The 14,689-nt window shown below is 45.0% G+C and overlaps 1 protein-coding gene across 1 annotated transcript in view; it reads left to right on the forward strand.

Annotated features, from left to right (window-relative positions):
• Positions 1–14,689, forward strand: part of ARHGAP42 (Rho GTPase activating protein 42) — an 840,311-nt gene that overhangs the window by 559,372 nt on the left and 266,250 nt on the right. Inside the window, exon 5 of the mRNA XM_078656994.1 lies at positions 12,867–12,968. Within this exon, the coding sequence (XP_078513120.1) occupies positions 12,867–12,968 (102 nt within the window). The remainder of the gene's footprint in view (positions 1–12,866; positions 12,969–14,689) is intronic.

Here is a 14,689-nt window from a genome sequence, read left to right on the forward strand (position 1 = left end):
TTTTCCACAAAGCGATTAGTGGCCCCTGAGATTGGGTGCTCTTGGAATGTGCACTGACAGCTGTAGCTCCATGAATCATGGGCTTGCTGATCTCCTGTTGAGATCTGCCTGTTTTGCCATAGGAACTCAGAGAGTCAGTTGCTTCTCACTAGTGCTGAGGAGTACTGATGCTCTGGGATTCCCACAATGAGAAACATTTTTGTGTTAATCCTATCTTGATTTATTGGCTTCCAATATAACCTTGCTTAACAAACTTCAGCTACCTGTGCTTCCCACACACTTAGGCATATCTTCCCCTTTTCTCATACTGTATTACATCGGCAAACTACTACCTATGAGATTTGCAGGAAACCTCCTGAACATACTCTGCTACCCTAGCTAAGCACATTTGCATATTGAAATGTATATCTAGGAGAAAATCTGGAAATCATACCATTTATAAATAATAATATGTTTATCAGTGTACAAAATAACAGAATTATAGGATGATTTGTTAAGTATCTGAAATAGACGAGAAAATTAGACTGCTCTCTGTTTCACCACTTTAGCCATCTTTCTCGCGCCACATTCCATACTTTTATTTAATCCTTGTTTCTCCATTCTATTGTACCACATCATCGCCAGTAGTCCCCTCCCCTGCTCTTTTTAGCCTCAGTTTTTATCAGTTTCCTCTCCCACATTCCTCTCCTTTGTCATGCCCTCCTTCATTTGCCCTTCCCTGTATATGTTTATTTCTTAGCTTGTACCTTTTTATCTTTTTACCTGTTCTCTAAACCTTAGTTTCTCTCTTTCCCACCCAATCAGTGGCAGCTGCTACTGAATAGTACAGGTGAGGTGAGAGGCAGGGGAGGGCATAGAAAAAACAAAATTCACTTACCTGGTGCACGCCGCCTCTCCTCCGTCCTTCTGTCCACGATGCATGGAAGCAGGAAGCACACAGGTGCCCAGACTCCCCTAGGCAATCACAACTCTGCTGCCAACAGCATGACAGCTGCGTCATGATTGATCTGATTGGCCTGGTTCACCACTGGGAGCCTGGGACAGTTCTCCACCCGGCTGTAAAACACAACCAGGTGGAGAAATGCTAAAGTGCACATGACGGTTTGGCCGGCCCAAGACCGCCACCAAACCGTCATGCACAGTTGAGGTGCATGAACCACTCCTCTCTGTGACACTGCCCAGCCCCGCCCGACCAGTACTAAATACAAACTGGTGTAGTACTTAAAAATAAAATTATCATAACATTGCGTTATTATTATTTTATTTCTATATTTTTGCAAGTGGGGCGGTGCTGCACCCAATACCGTTTTTAGGTCTCGCCGGAGCCAATGTGCTTGCGCATTCCTCCGGCAAGATTATAGTAAGGGGAAAAGAACAGTCTACCAAAACGGCGGATTAGAAACAGTTCATGTGATCTATGCGCGTGCACAGAGCCAGCCACATCACACACCACCATTTGCCTGTGCCTCGCATCAGACTTCAAAGGCTGCCACCCCCCCAATCAGACTTCAAAGGCTGCCACTCCCCCGCCCTGGCATCAGACTTCAAAGGAATGCGCTCCCGCTCCCCCGTCCCCCTGCCACAGCAATGCCGAGTGCTTTTTTTGCTTGCTACTCCTTGCCCTCTGGTGCCCGCCTGCTCTCCCGTGTGCTTGCATCTTCCTTCCTGGCCCTGGGTGTTTTCCGTGTTCTCCCATTCAGTGCCTTCTCGACCCCGTACTTGATTGCTGTCCAAGCCCCAGCCCTCGCTGCCTCTATCATTATACACTCTCCCTGTGTTTTCCTGTTTCCCCTTGCTTTTTCCCGGCTCCATCATTCTGTGCTTTGATAAACTGAACGTGCTTTGTAGCACTCAACCCTGCGTGTTCTTAGCTTCAGTCTCTGTGCTGCACCACATCACTCAGGGACACCACCACATCACTCAGGGGCACCACCACATCACTCAGGCACACCACCATATCACTCAGGGGCACCATCACATCACTCAGGGGCATCACTCACGGGCACCACCACATGAGTCAGGGACACCACCACATCACTCAGGAACACCACCACATCACTCAGGGGCACCACCACATCACTCTAATACACCACCACATCACTCGGGGACACCACCACATCACTCAGGGACAGCACCACTTCACTCTGGGACACCACCACATCACTCAGGGACACCACCACATCACTCAGGGGCACCACCACATCACTCAGGGGCACCACTCACGGGTACCACCACATGACTCAGGGACACCACCACATGACTGAGGGGCAACACCACATCACTCAGGGGCACCATCACATCACTCAGGGGCACCCCCACATCACTCAGGGGCACCACCACATCACTCAGGGGCACCACTCACGGGCACCACCACATGACTCAGGGACACCACCACATGACTCAGGGACACCACCACATGACTCAGGGACACCACCACATCACTCAGGAACACCTCCACATCACTCAGGGACACCAACACATCACTCAGGGACACCACACCACATCTCTCAGGAACACCACCACATCACTCAGGGACACCACCACATCTCTCAGGAACACCACCACATCACTCAGTGACACCACCACATCACTCAGGGACACCACCACATCACTCAGGGACACCACCACATCACTCAGGGACACCACCACATCCCTCAGGGACACCACCACATCACTCGGGGACACCACCACATCACTCGGGGACACCACCACATCATTCAGGAACACCACCACATTCCTCGGGGACACCACCACATCACTCGGGGACACCACCTCATCACTCCGGAACACCACCACATCACTCAGGGGCGCCACCACATCACTCAGGGACACCACCACATCACTCTGGCACACCACCACATCACTCTGGGACACCACCACATCACTATAATACACCACCACATCACTCAGCCCAACCACATCATCACTCAGCACCACAACAGCACTGTCCTTGTTAATCCTTCATGTTGTAACAGCATTTACAATTACACTGCATATCACTCTCTCTGGTAGAATATTAAGAACCGCTCTTGCTCAGTCTTTCACTGTGTTACTTGTATTTTTGTGCAGCTGTAGAATGTCTCAACTTCTCAATGCATACACAGAGTGCCTGCCTACTGTTGACAACCACAATGCGTCTACGTTGTTGTCCACAAGGGTCCACAAGTTCTTTAGGATTGCTGCTGGTTCCTTCCCTCCCACCCGCCTACTGGGACCGCTGAGTCCCTTTCGCCTTTTCAGATCTAACCATAAGTGGCATGAATCATACCTCACCTTCAAATATGTCTGTGCTCCTTCCAAACCTCTTCCAATTTTATTGATGCTACCACAGACAACAAATTAGACCTGCTCCTCTGACTCACTCCCACCATGCTGTTAGCAGGTTCTGTCACCCAGAAATATCAAAATGGATGCAATTAACATGCCTCCAGCGAATGAGCGTGATCTGTTAAAAATGGATATGCCACATTTACTGAAAAAATAGAAGCACGTAAACGAAAGGCGAGATTAATTTTGCTGGCTGAATTGGTCCACCCTCTTTTATATTGCACAAACCGAAATAATATTAGTATTTATCCATAAAGATCACTCAGTGTTTTAAGTGCCTACTGCTGGCAAGTGCCATGAACTGCAGGTCACAAACCAACTCAGGCTGGTATCCTTCCGAGACTACTACATTGAGTACCACTCAACTGGGAAATAGCAAGACTGACTGGCTTTAAATCTTACTACACAACACAGATTGGAGCTTACAACGGCTTCATCCCATTAATTACTTTACCTCTATTACCAAGGTACTACTTACTACTATGTTCTAAAGACGAATCTCTCCAATTTGCATGTCTTACTTATGTGAAATGCAATTACTTACTTTATGAGACATATCCTACAGCTCTGAACGATATTATTCACTTTTTTTTGTTGCGTAAATCGTCTTTCAGCTTTGAAAAAGTCTCTTTTACGATGAAACACGTGTCGGATACCCGATGTTGGAATTTTGGATCATTTGGAAACTCTAATTGAAATCTACACTATTGTTTTGTTTTTACACAACCCTACCGCATGGACTTGTAAATTATGAATAACAATGAATGAGTGCTTAGGTACCACGTTGTATTTGATTGTTTTATGGTAAATCCCAGGACATAATATCAGGCACACACCCTTGTGTAGCAGGGTAGTAGATACCAAGAGAGCGCCACCCATAACTTCTTTCCTCTCTCTAGACCATATACGTAGATCAACAAGAAAGTGCGATTAATTACGTCACAGCTACTCAGTCCGTTGTTCACAACTAGAAAATAGTACCATATGTTATTTACAGCACATGGAGATAGCAAACCTGGTGCCTTTATGCGCCAGATATGTTTTTAATATTAATTGTCTGGCAGAAAAACTATGAAAGTGAGAATGTGCAAAACTAAGTGCATCAAAACTACAAACTACAACACAGTGTTCAGTTAAGCCAGCTACAGAGGGTATTCAGAGACCTCTTGATCTACTATACGTCTTCATTGAGAGGGGTGTGCAAAAACTGGCCACAAAAAACGTCTGAGGAAAATCCCATTACTGCATGATATTAGGTCAGGTTTAGCAGCGAGGTGAGATATAGAATGTTGTATATAAAGGTCTATTTTTTCTATTTCCACATTGTTTTGCCTGTGTAACATTCTGCTTGAGTAAATTTTGTGGTTAAAAAAAAAAACAGCAGACGCCAATTTTCAGAAAATGCATGATTTGTAATGGGGTGCATACATTGTCTTTCAAGCTACTGCTGCCCTGACATTGAGGCCGTTAAAAAGGAATGATGCTCTTGAGACACTTCAGTGTTTTGAGTGATTTTCAGCTCAGTGGCTCATATTCCAGCATCAATAACACTGCATCCTCCAGAAACGGCCAAAAAACCAGATCCCTACTGGAAATGCTGCTGAAATACCGACTCTCAGAGGCAAGAGAAAGGGCCTCCGAAATGATTGTTTAAAAATTAGGAAAAGCTGTGAGCTAACAAGGAAAGGATTCCAAGCATGAAACTACTTGCCTTATTTGGATAAAGTAGCTTTCTGTCTCAGCTGGTGATGCTGGTTGAGCTCATCGTGTGATGTCTGCCCTCTCAGGTTTCTTTTTATCCCTCCAGACCGCGCAGCAATATTGTTTCAAACGTTCAGTGACCTCAGCTGCAGACCACAGCAGATCAAAGGAACCGGAAGCAAAGTTGAAAGCAATCACAAAAGGCAGGAGGAGTGGGAGTATAAAGTCTGGTGCTTTTTAATGGTCCATGTGCGCCCATAAAGAGACTATTCATTCTTGGAATGTTGACATACACATATTGCAGAGCCATATTCATTGGTTAAAGTGAGAAATTCACAAATTACTGGGTACATTAATTCTTTTAATGGCAGTTTACATGGTCAGACTATATTAATTTCTTTAAATTGGTCTCACCATTAAAAATTGTAAGCTATGCACAGAGTGCAGTAAACACTGCAATGTTTCCAATTTCTTGTTGTGCGTTGTTGCCACAGGTGCTCCCAGGTGTAAGCTCAACTCAGGAGACTTGCCAAGAAAAATGTCTGTTCCTAAAGACAGTGAAATACAACATAGGTGCAACTCCCACCTGCAGACATTTAGAATGTTTCAGGCAACCCTTCATTGTGGAAGCTGATGGCACTAACCATGCCATGGGGTTATCCACACCACACATACAGTGGTGTAGCTGTTTTTGGGGGCGGTGGAGGTGTCGACTATCCGCCCCACCCCCAGAACAAGTCGTCTGTCGACCGCCGCCCCCTCCCCCCCTTAGGAACATGTTGTCAGTTGACTGCCCAAACTCCCCGCTCTTACCTGCACCGGGGCACCAAACTAAGGGCACGCCCCGTGCAGCAATTGGTCTAGCTACGCCACTGCACACATATAAGTCTGTCGCACCTGCTGGAATACTATACCAAGCTACAAATGCGTGCAGACAGAAATTACATTTGTTACATTACATTAGATCACGCCCTACCCAGAATGTTTCATGGAAAATGATGAATTGAAACATTTTGGGAGTAGGATGGGTTTTAGAGTCAAAACCACTTGAGATTCACAACAATGAAATTCAAAAGTTGTACTTTGAAATAGAGAGGAATCAAACCAGTTGGCAGTTAATTAATTGAAAAAGAAACCGAAATGCTGGTATCCTGTCAACATATAAATATTTGAAAATATGTGTCCATCTGTGTATATTATGCAGTGGCAGACGCTCCCAGGCATTAGTAATAGGGTGGAGGGTTTAAAATAATTAGAAAAAAGATCACTTTCCTGCCGGCCGGCTACCTGGCTGCTGCCTCGCCGCCATCCTCTTCCTTCTGTGTGAACTGGAAGCAGGAAGCACCCAGGCTCCCCTGAGCCAATCATGATGCTGCTGTCACCATGACAGCAGCGTTGTGATTGGTTTGAGAGCTGTGGTTCGGCGCTCAGACAGGGACTGGCAGCCTGGGCATGTTCTCCACCCAGGTTGTGCATTACCTGGGTGGAGAACATGCTAAGTGCGCATGATTGTTTGGCCGGCCCAAGACGGCCAGCCAAACCGTCATACACACTTTGAAAGTGCCACACCCACTCCTCTACCTGCTCTGTGAGCAGCCCAGCCCTACCCTGCCCAGCCCCGCAAAACTGCCTCAGCAAGGAAAAATAAAATTATAATAATATTGTTTTATTATAATTTTATTGTTCCTTTTTTGCAGGGCTGAAAAGCAGTGGGGCTCCTCCATCTTAGCGGTGGAGCCGCCCCTGATATGATGCTGTTTAAAAAGGTATCTAATCAAATATAACATTAGTCCATGGCTGGACATTTGAAACGTCTTCACGAATTAATCAAAAATATCTATGAAATCATACATCAATTTTAGCAAACAAAATAAAGCATCATTTTATTCACAATAATATCACAGCATTAATATCACACATTACAAAATAGTGCAAAATGGCAGAAGTCAGGGAAAGAATAAGGAAAACTGATCATGAGTGACAGATTCTATTCCTTCACACGGCTCAGCAGTGGTTGTGGTTTTAGGGGTTGATGTCTGCAATGGTGATGATTATTCCATGGGCCAGGTTGCACCTGTACCCTCTGGTGAATCATGTTTCTGGGGCATTGGTGTCTGGGGTCTCAGTATTACGCCCAGTTAATTCCGGGTGTGTGTGGAGATTTCCCAGGAATTGTCATGCTGGCTGGAGGATCAGAACCTCTTGTAGGGCTCTCCGTTTGTGGCCCACGAGTGGTTGGTACTGACTACGGATGCTTGCGAGCTGGGTTAGGGTGCTGTGATGGCTCACAAGTCTGTTCAGGGGATTTGGCCTGTCCAGGAGGCTGGGATGTCTTCTAATTGGAGGGAATTGAAGGCTGTTCAGTTATCCTTGGCACATTTTCTTCATTGGGTTCTGCAGCAAGATGTGCTGGTGAGGATAGACAACATGGTGGTGGTCTGTTATGTCAACCGCCAGGGGAGTGTGAAGGTGGCTTCCCTCAACTTATTAGCTCAGCAGATTTGCCGGGGGCAGAGTTGAACTTGTTGTCTCTGAGGGCGTGGCATCTGCCGGGGATTTTGAACTCGGAAGCAGATCACTTGAGCAGGTTGTTTCCAGGCCCGGACTGGCCATTGCGGGCACCGGGCAATGCCCCGGTGCGCCGCAAGGGTGGGGGCCGTTTTTGTAGCGTTGCTGCAAAAACGGCCCTGTAACAAAATCGGGCAAAAACCGGCCCTGGCAAAGAGTGCGGTCGCACCCCCAACCCACCCTGCCCCCGGGGGGGGTGGGGGTCCGGCCGAGCCCTTTGCCAGGGCCGGTTTTGGTTCCCAGTCCGGCCCTGGTTGTTTCACTCCCTGTCAGAGATGTGCTTGACGTCGGAGGTGTTTGAGGGGCTAATTGGGAGGTTTGGGTTCCTTGTGATGGATCTGTTTGCAGCCCGGTGAACGCCTTTTAGGGAGAAGTTTTGCTCTCTGGTTCAGTCGAACTCGGTTTGGAGGGTGGGTGCTCTATTCTTTCGGTGGGCGGGAGTCTTGATGTATGCCTTTCCTCTGATTGACTTGATTCCAAGGGTCCTGCTACAGGTCAAGTTGGACCGGCCATCAGTAATCCTGGTGGTGCCTGCCTGGAGCCCGAGACCTTGGTTCCCTCTGTTGTTGAGGTTCACGGTGGGACCTTGCTGCCCCTTGCCGGTGGTGCCTTGTCCCCTGTCATTTCCTTCTCTGTTCCGGGATTGTCTTGTCCGATTGCATCTACCGGGCTGGCTTTTGAGAGGATGAACCTCGTGGCTATGGGGTGGTTTCCTGAGGAGGCTTAGTTTATCCAGCAGTCCCAGCACCCTTCAACTCTCAAATTCTATGCTAAGCATTGGGTTTCTCTTCAGAGTTGGGTTGCGGATCGGGCTGGTCTGCTATGGAGGTGGATCCTGTGCATGTCTTGAGTTTCCTGAAGGATGGCTTCGATTTGAGTTTCGCTGTTTCCTCATTGTAGGCTCAGTGGGTGGCGTTGAGGGCCTTTCAGGGTCCAGCCTGTGAGCCAGTTGTTTCTTTGGTGTCCTGGTTGTTGAGGAGTTATTTCCTTAAGAAGCCAGTGGTTAAGTCCTTTACACCACATTGGGATCTTCCGTTGATGCTGAGAGCTTTTCAGTGTGCTCCCTTTGAGCCTCTGGACGAAGTGTCTCTGCATTTTCTGACGATCAAGTGGGTTTCCTTGTTGCTATCACCTCAGCCTGGATGGTTGGAGAGTTGGGCTTGTTGCTTTGTTCTGAACCCTTTTTTAGGTTCTTTCCGGATTGGGACATTCTCCGGCCTGATCCTTCCTTTGTTCCCAAGGTTCCTCCCTCGTTGCATTGCTCTGAGGATCTGGTTTTGCCCGTGTTGTGTCCTGAACCTCTTTTGGAGGTTGAGGTGCAGTTGCACTGTTTGGATGTTAAATGCGCTCTTGAGGTGTACTTGAGTAGTACGAGGCCTTTCTGAGGGTGGATGCTCTTTTTGTTGCCTTTTACCTGGCGGGCCAGGGTCTGAAGCCTTCTGAGTCTGCTCTCAGTCGGTGGCTGGGGGGCTTATGACGCTAGTGGGGTGCCGGTTCCTTGGTCGGTTCAAGGGATATTGACTCAGGTTGGCAGCTTCATGGGCTTATTTTCAGGGGGCCTCTATGGCGAACATCTGCAAGGCTGCTACTTTACACACATTTATGTCACATTATCGTTTGATGGTGGGTGGGACTCGGTCTGCCGGCTTTGGGGACGCTGTGTTGCGTTCTGTTCGGGTAGAGTGACTTTCTGCTTTTTTGTGCAAATAAAGTCTGTTTACTGCTTTGTGGGGAAGCCGATTCTTGCCTTGGTGTCTGCTCTTTCGTTAATGACTCTGAGGGGGAGGTCTAACGAGGAGGTAATGACCAGTTACTTACCGGTAATATTCATTACTCTGAGTCGTAGACCTCCCTGTCACCGTCCTGGTTCCCATCCCATCCCTCCCTCCCTGTTCGGCTTCTTGTGCTTGGTGGTACAGGATGTGCTGCAGTGGGTCAGGGGTTATGTGCCACAGGATAAGGAGGGGCCTGCAGGGTAGGGATGGGCCAAGATAGTTTTGGTTGGAATTTGTGTGGGGAGGACCCAATTGGCATAAACATCAGCATAAAAATGAATCAATCATCACACCTGCTCCTTGTCTTAAGAGGCCCCCATACATAATTGACTTGGCCCCAGAATTTTTTTCAATGGTTTCTAATGTCTATCTCTGCAATTACATCAATTGCTGTTGTGATTAACTTTTATCATTCGCCTCATCACCTCCACCTCCCTACCCTATTTGTTAGCTTTCAATTGCCTTCATTTGATACTTTTGTTTTTTTGGTATAGACTGAAATGGAAGGCCATTTTTGATTTGACAGTATCTCCACAGGAGTCCTGTACTAGCCGTGTTTGTTTATCTGATGGCTTCCAGAATTTCATATTATTGGCTGTTTATAGATGTATTCCCCATACTTTCACTTCGGATTATCACTCGAAGAATCTGTTCCACACTCTAGTATCCTTTACAATTAGATCTAACTTTCTCATGTTTTGGGCACACAAACATAAACATTTTTCAGGTATTTGTGTTTGAATCTCAGCTTTCCATACATTTTACTTGCAACTAAGCTCTGAAGACACTTAAGGAAAAATCACCAATGATCGTGCATAAGTAATATATTTTGACAATTAAACATTGGGAAATAAAACGAAGCAGATTTTTTCCCCAGCATCTAAAAAGTTGATATACATGAAAAAGTAACTGACCAGGACTCATCCTTGCCTAGTGCTACCAATTGACTCAAACCCCCAAAACTTTTCCCACCATTGGCCTTTCTCTCCACATATCACCTATGCTACTTCATTACGGATTATCTTTCCCACAGTTGAATGGAGACGACTTATCAAGAGATGCCAAAGACAATAAGTTCTTTAAATTCTGTTAAAGCAAATTGCAAGAATTACTATAATTTTCACTACATCAATATAAACATATGTAACCTTAAAAGGAACTTGTTGCTTCTTTAACAGATCCCATTGTGGATCTTTATAACGCCTTTAGGCAGATGGGGAGGGTGACATTCTCTATTTTGGTGGCAAAAATAGTGGCAATATATAAACAGGAACTTGATATTGAGAAGGTGTATAATAAGAAATTAAAACTGATACTTGTCTCACTTGATGCCGAAAAGGCTTCAGAAGCGTTATCTAGGTTGGCCCTGCAGAAATATGAGTCGTATGACCTGGGATATGACTTTATTACAGTAGTGCATGTTAGCTATACTTTTCTGAAGGGCTGAGAGGTGGACAAAAGTCAGGTGGCTGAAAGAATGCGTCAAGGCAGTCTGACTAGACTAGGATATTTGCTTCCCTCTCCTGTTTATCTTAAGAATGGAGCCAATACAAAATTCTGGGTGAAAGGACAATGAAGGGCTTCCATTCCTCTAAAAATGAACGCAACATTATCATGTTTGACTATGGCACGATGGTTCCCTTACTAGCTCCAGAGCACCCCTACCACTGCTAAAGAGTCAGCCTGACCTTTGTAGCAGAGATGCAGGGTTTCCAAGTGTTGACAAGTCAAATTTCCTCTCAAGTCTATTTGGCCGAACAATCAGTCCATAGTCTACGTGTGCACCAAACGATCTAGTTAGTTAAGCTTTACTAGACGTCTCTACTTCTAACTAGACTGGATGAACTTAGGTGGGAAATCTTGATGTTTTGTGGAGGAGCACAGTAACCGCTCTCAATGTAATACCTCAATTGCTGTACTTATATCACCCATCCTGTCAGGATACAGAACATAGTATTCAAGGTGTTACATAGTTCCATGTTGACATTCATATGGTAGAGAGTGAAATCTAGGTTTGGCAGCAAATTTGTTGAACTCATGTAACTGAAGAGGAGACTCAGCTGTACTACATCACAGCAGAACGTAGGCTGGCAGCAGAATGGCTTAAGAGAGAAGTGAGCAAACATTGGACAACCATATGGACCGAGTAATTGCTCAAATTATGCTGGGTGATTTTCTCTGGTTGCTTCAAATAGTTGATTGGAAGCAAAAGTGATGCCACAACACCCCACCCTCCCAAACGTTTTGAGAGAAGTATTGCTCTGTCTTCAACGAGTCAATGCACAGATGCACGTGACTGAGCCCATCTCATGTTTGGATTTGTATCCCGCAATACCTGGTTTCATATCCCACAATACATTCCATTATGTGACTTGTAGTTTGCAATTTATCATATATGTGGGCTTGGAAATCACAGCATGCAAACAAACCAGTGCTTTAAATCAGCGAATACTCACGGGTACTGAGGACTGTCACTTATTATTTTTATCACTCTGAGTACCGGCACTTCTTTACTGCCCAGGAGAGTAGTGGTACTCATGGAAGGATACGCTCATTGGGTGCTAGTGCTGGTGAGCACTAGGCTGTTAAAGTGGAACATATCTCTGACAGCCAAGTCACATCTGTAGCCTTGAGCTGAGCCCACATTGAATTATTCAGCATGGGCTCTTTTGCATTCTGTCCGGGCATTCGTCATCACGCTGTGTTGGACAGAGTAGGGTCCATTCAGGCCCTGTGCTGTCAATCACATTTAAACTATCGTGCATTAGTGCAAACACACGAATCTAGGCAGCCCACTAACAGCGGCAGTTAAGGAAGCCATGGGCAGTAAGGAGTTTAAAATGGGTTTAATTCCACCTGAGTCTTGTTTGTCTGATTATCTCTGTGTGTTTACATGTTTTTGCATTAGAGAAAAGCAGAAAGAAGACAATCGGGACGTTCTCTGGCGGTATTTTAAAGAAAATGTGTGGAAGGCTTTGTCTGTGCATAGTTGTTTGTTTCTTATGCAGTATTGTGCCAAATAACAGTATTGAAACTGGAAATATTACGTTCAGAGCAATAGACTATTTTCCATGTATTATGAAAAATACTTATTAGATAATGTGCTTAGGGCACAATAATGCCACAGTAATGCAAATATTATTTAACTTATTAGCCTTCAAATTTGTGGTTCATTAAATCACACATTTTTGGAAAATATAGATCGTATACACAAATCCAATGAATCTTTAAAGGCCTCATTGAAGAAGTCCTCATTAGTTATGTTGTCATGAACGCATATTGCCCTTGCTACATCGTATCGACAACGTACTCGATAAAGCTTGTTTGATTATATTCACTGATCTGTCATGTGGCAACATGCATTGCTATTTATCCATCTTTTTTCTTTTGTCTAATGGCAACTGTCTAAATGTCATTTTTGATAATGTGTGGTGTTCCATTCTCATAAATACCCACTTGTAGTAACAGTTTTCTTTCTTCTGTGTTTCGTTCCAGGAAGGGAAGAAGAAATTTGACAAGGAGAGTGAGAAGTACTATTCTATATTAGAGAAGCACTTAAATTTATCATCAAAGAAAAAAGAATCTCAATTACAGGAGGTAGGAGAAACAAATATTAATGGCTTCCTTGTTCAGTTGTATACGATCATTGCCGCAAAGTGTATGGTAAAATATATTTGCAGGTCAGACATTCCCTATGATGAGGCCTTGCCCAAACAGACAGATTTTCAACTCCTTGCAGAAATAAAAAAGGGATAGAACATGGGAGACCTGGACTGAAATGGCATTGCAGAGCCTCCTGGGCTGGTATAACTTCTGTATCCGAGTAGGATATGAATACCTGTCATGTCAACTGCTTCTTCCTGCATTTCTCGATTACAAGCCTGGTCATGTTGCAACAGCTCACTGGTGATGAACACAGAGTTCATCTTTGTAGGGTTCAGTTTGAGGTAGACCTTCAATGGAAACTAGCCAGTCCTACAGGTGACCAATATCATACACAGATGACACTTTCAGATAGAGTTGTTTGATCCGCATGCTGGTGGGGTGGGGTGGGGTATGGTTATGAGCCAACTGCATACCCAGAATGGAGCCTTTGGAATACCCCATAAATTAGGGGTCAATGATTACCAACAGGTCAAGCAGGATGAGGAGGCAAGTGTCAACAATGTCATAGGTTTGCATAGTGTCAAAGGCTACGTAGAGACAGAAGTCAAAAGATTTAAAATGGTAATTAAGCACTATATACTCCCTTAGCTTCCCTTCATTTTTTAGGAACATGGTTAAGACAAGCGCCTCATCGATAAGTGCACTTTATGTTTTTTATAGCAGTCTGTGTCACGGGTGCCCTCTGTGCGGCACTGCAGAATGAACATATATTGGTAGTTTTCAAGGAGCGCATTGCTTATAATGTTATTTTGAATATAGTTGCCAACTGCTGCCTCCATTGTCTTTTTAGGAGTGTCAAATGGGGGAACAGACAGTAAATGGTGAGATTAATTGGTTCTTGTTGGTGCTTCTGTACAACATGCCTAAAAAACATTGACAATGTCCGGTAGCTCTCATAGGTGAGACGTTTTGGCTTTGCAACATTGCTTCAGTCCTTCTCTGCGTGGAATAGATGTCGGTAAAGGATAAAGGGAACAACTGTCACCTGACCAACTCCTGTGAGTTCTCATGTTCCAGTTGATGAGCATCCAAACATTTGCATCATTTTGTTACAGATCTTTTCCCAGTGTTAGATTTGTTGCCCAAGTGGCACAATTCCCACTTCCTCTTTCTTGATAGACCTGGAGTTGAGACAAGGCTCTTTCACTTCTCATTGAATTATATGGGAGATGCTGTTTGTTATACTCTTATCAATGATCTCTTATGCTCACTTATTTAGTGTTACAATTGAACTCTATAAATATACTCCTAAAACGCAGTGGTTGCCACCAAGAAAACACATTGCCATGGACTCAATGATGCCTGTACCACCATGTTTCTCTACGTCAATGAAGGAATTTATGCAGTGCTTAATTTGTAAAAGCAAAGAAGTACCAGGGTTCTCGTCATGAGGCCACTGAAGCATGCACTACACATTGCCCCTCCCAGCTCTGTCAATGATAGTAACAACACAACTGCTAAGCATCTCACTCCTACAAGTCTTACAGTAGGGACTATTTCAGGCCCCTGAATCTAGAAGAATGGCTTGGGCGGTACTTAACAGTTATTTTTAATGTAGGTTGAATTACTAATAAACTGTTGTTGTGGTCATGTTAAATTAGCCAAAAAATCACCACCTTGTGGCAGACTGTCAAGCGCTGATGTTGACAATT

Source organism: Lissotriton helveticus, chromosome 8, assembly GCF_964261635.1.
Source record: "Lissotriton helveticus chromosome 8, aLisHel1.1, whole genome shotgun sequence".
NCBI classification, from domain to species: domain Eukaryota; kingdom Metazoa; phylum Chordata; class Amphibia; order Caudata; family Salamandridae; genus Lissotriton; species Lissotriton helveticus.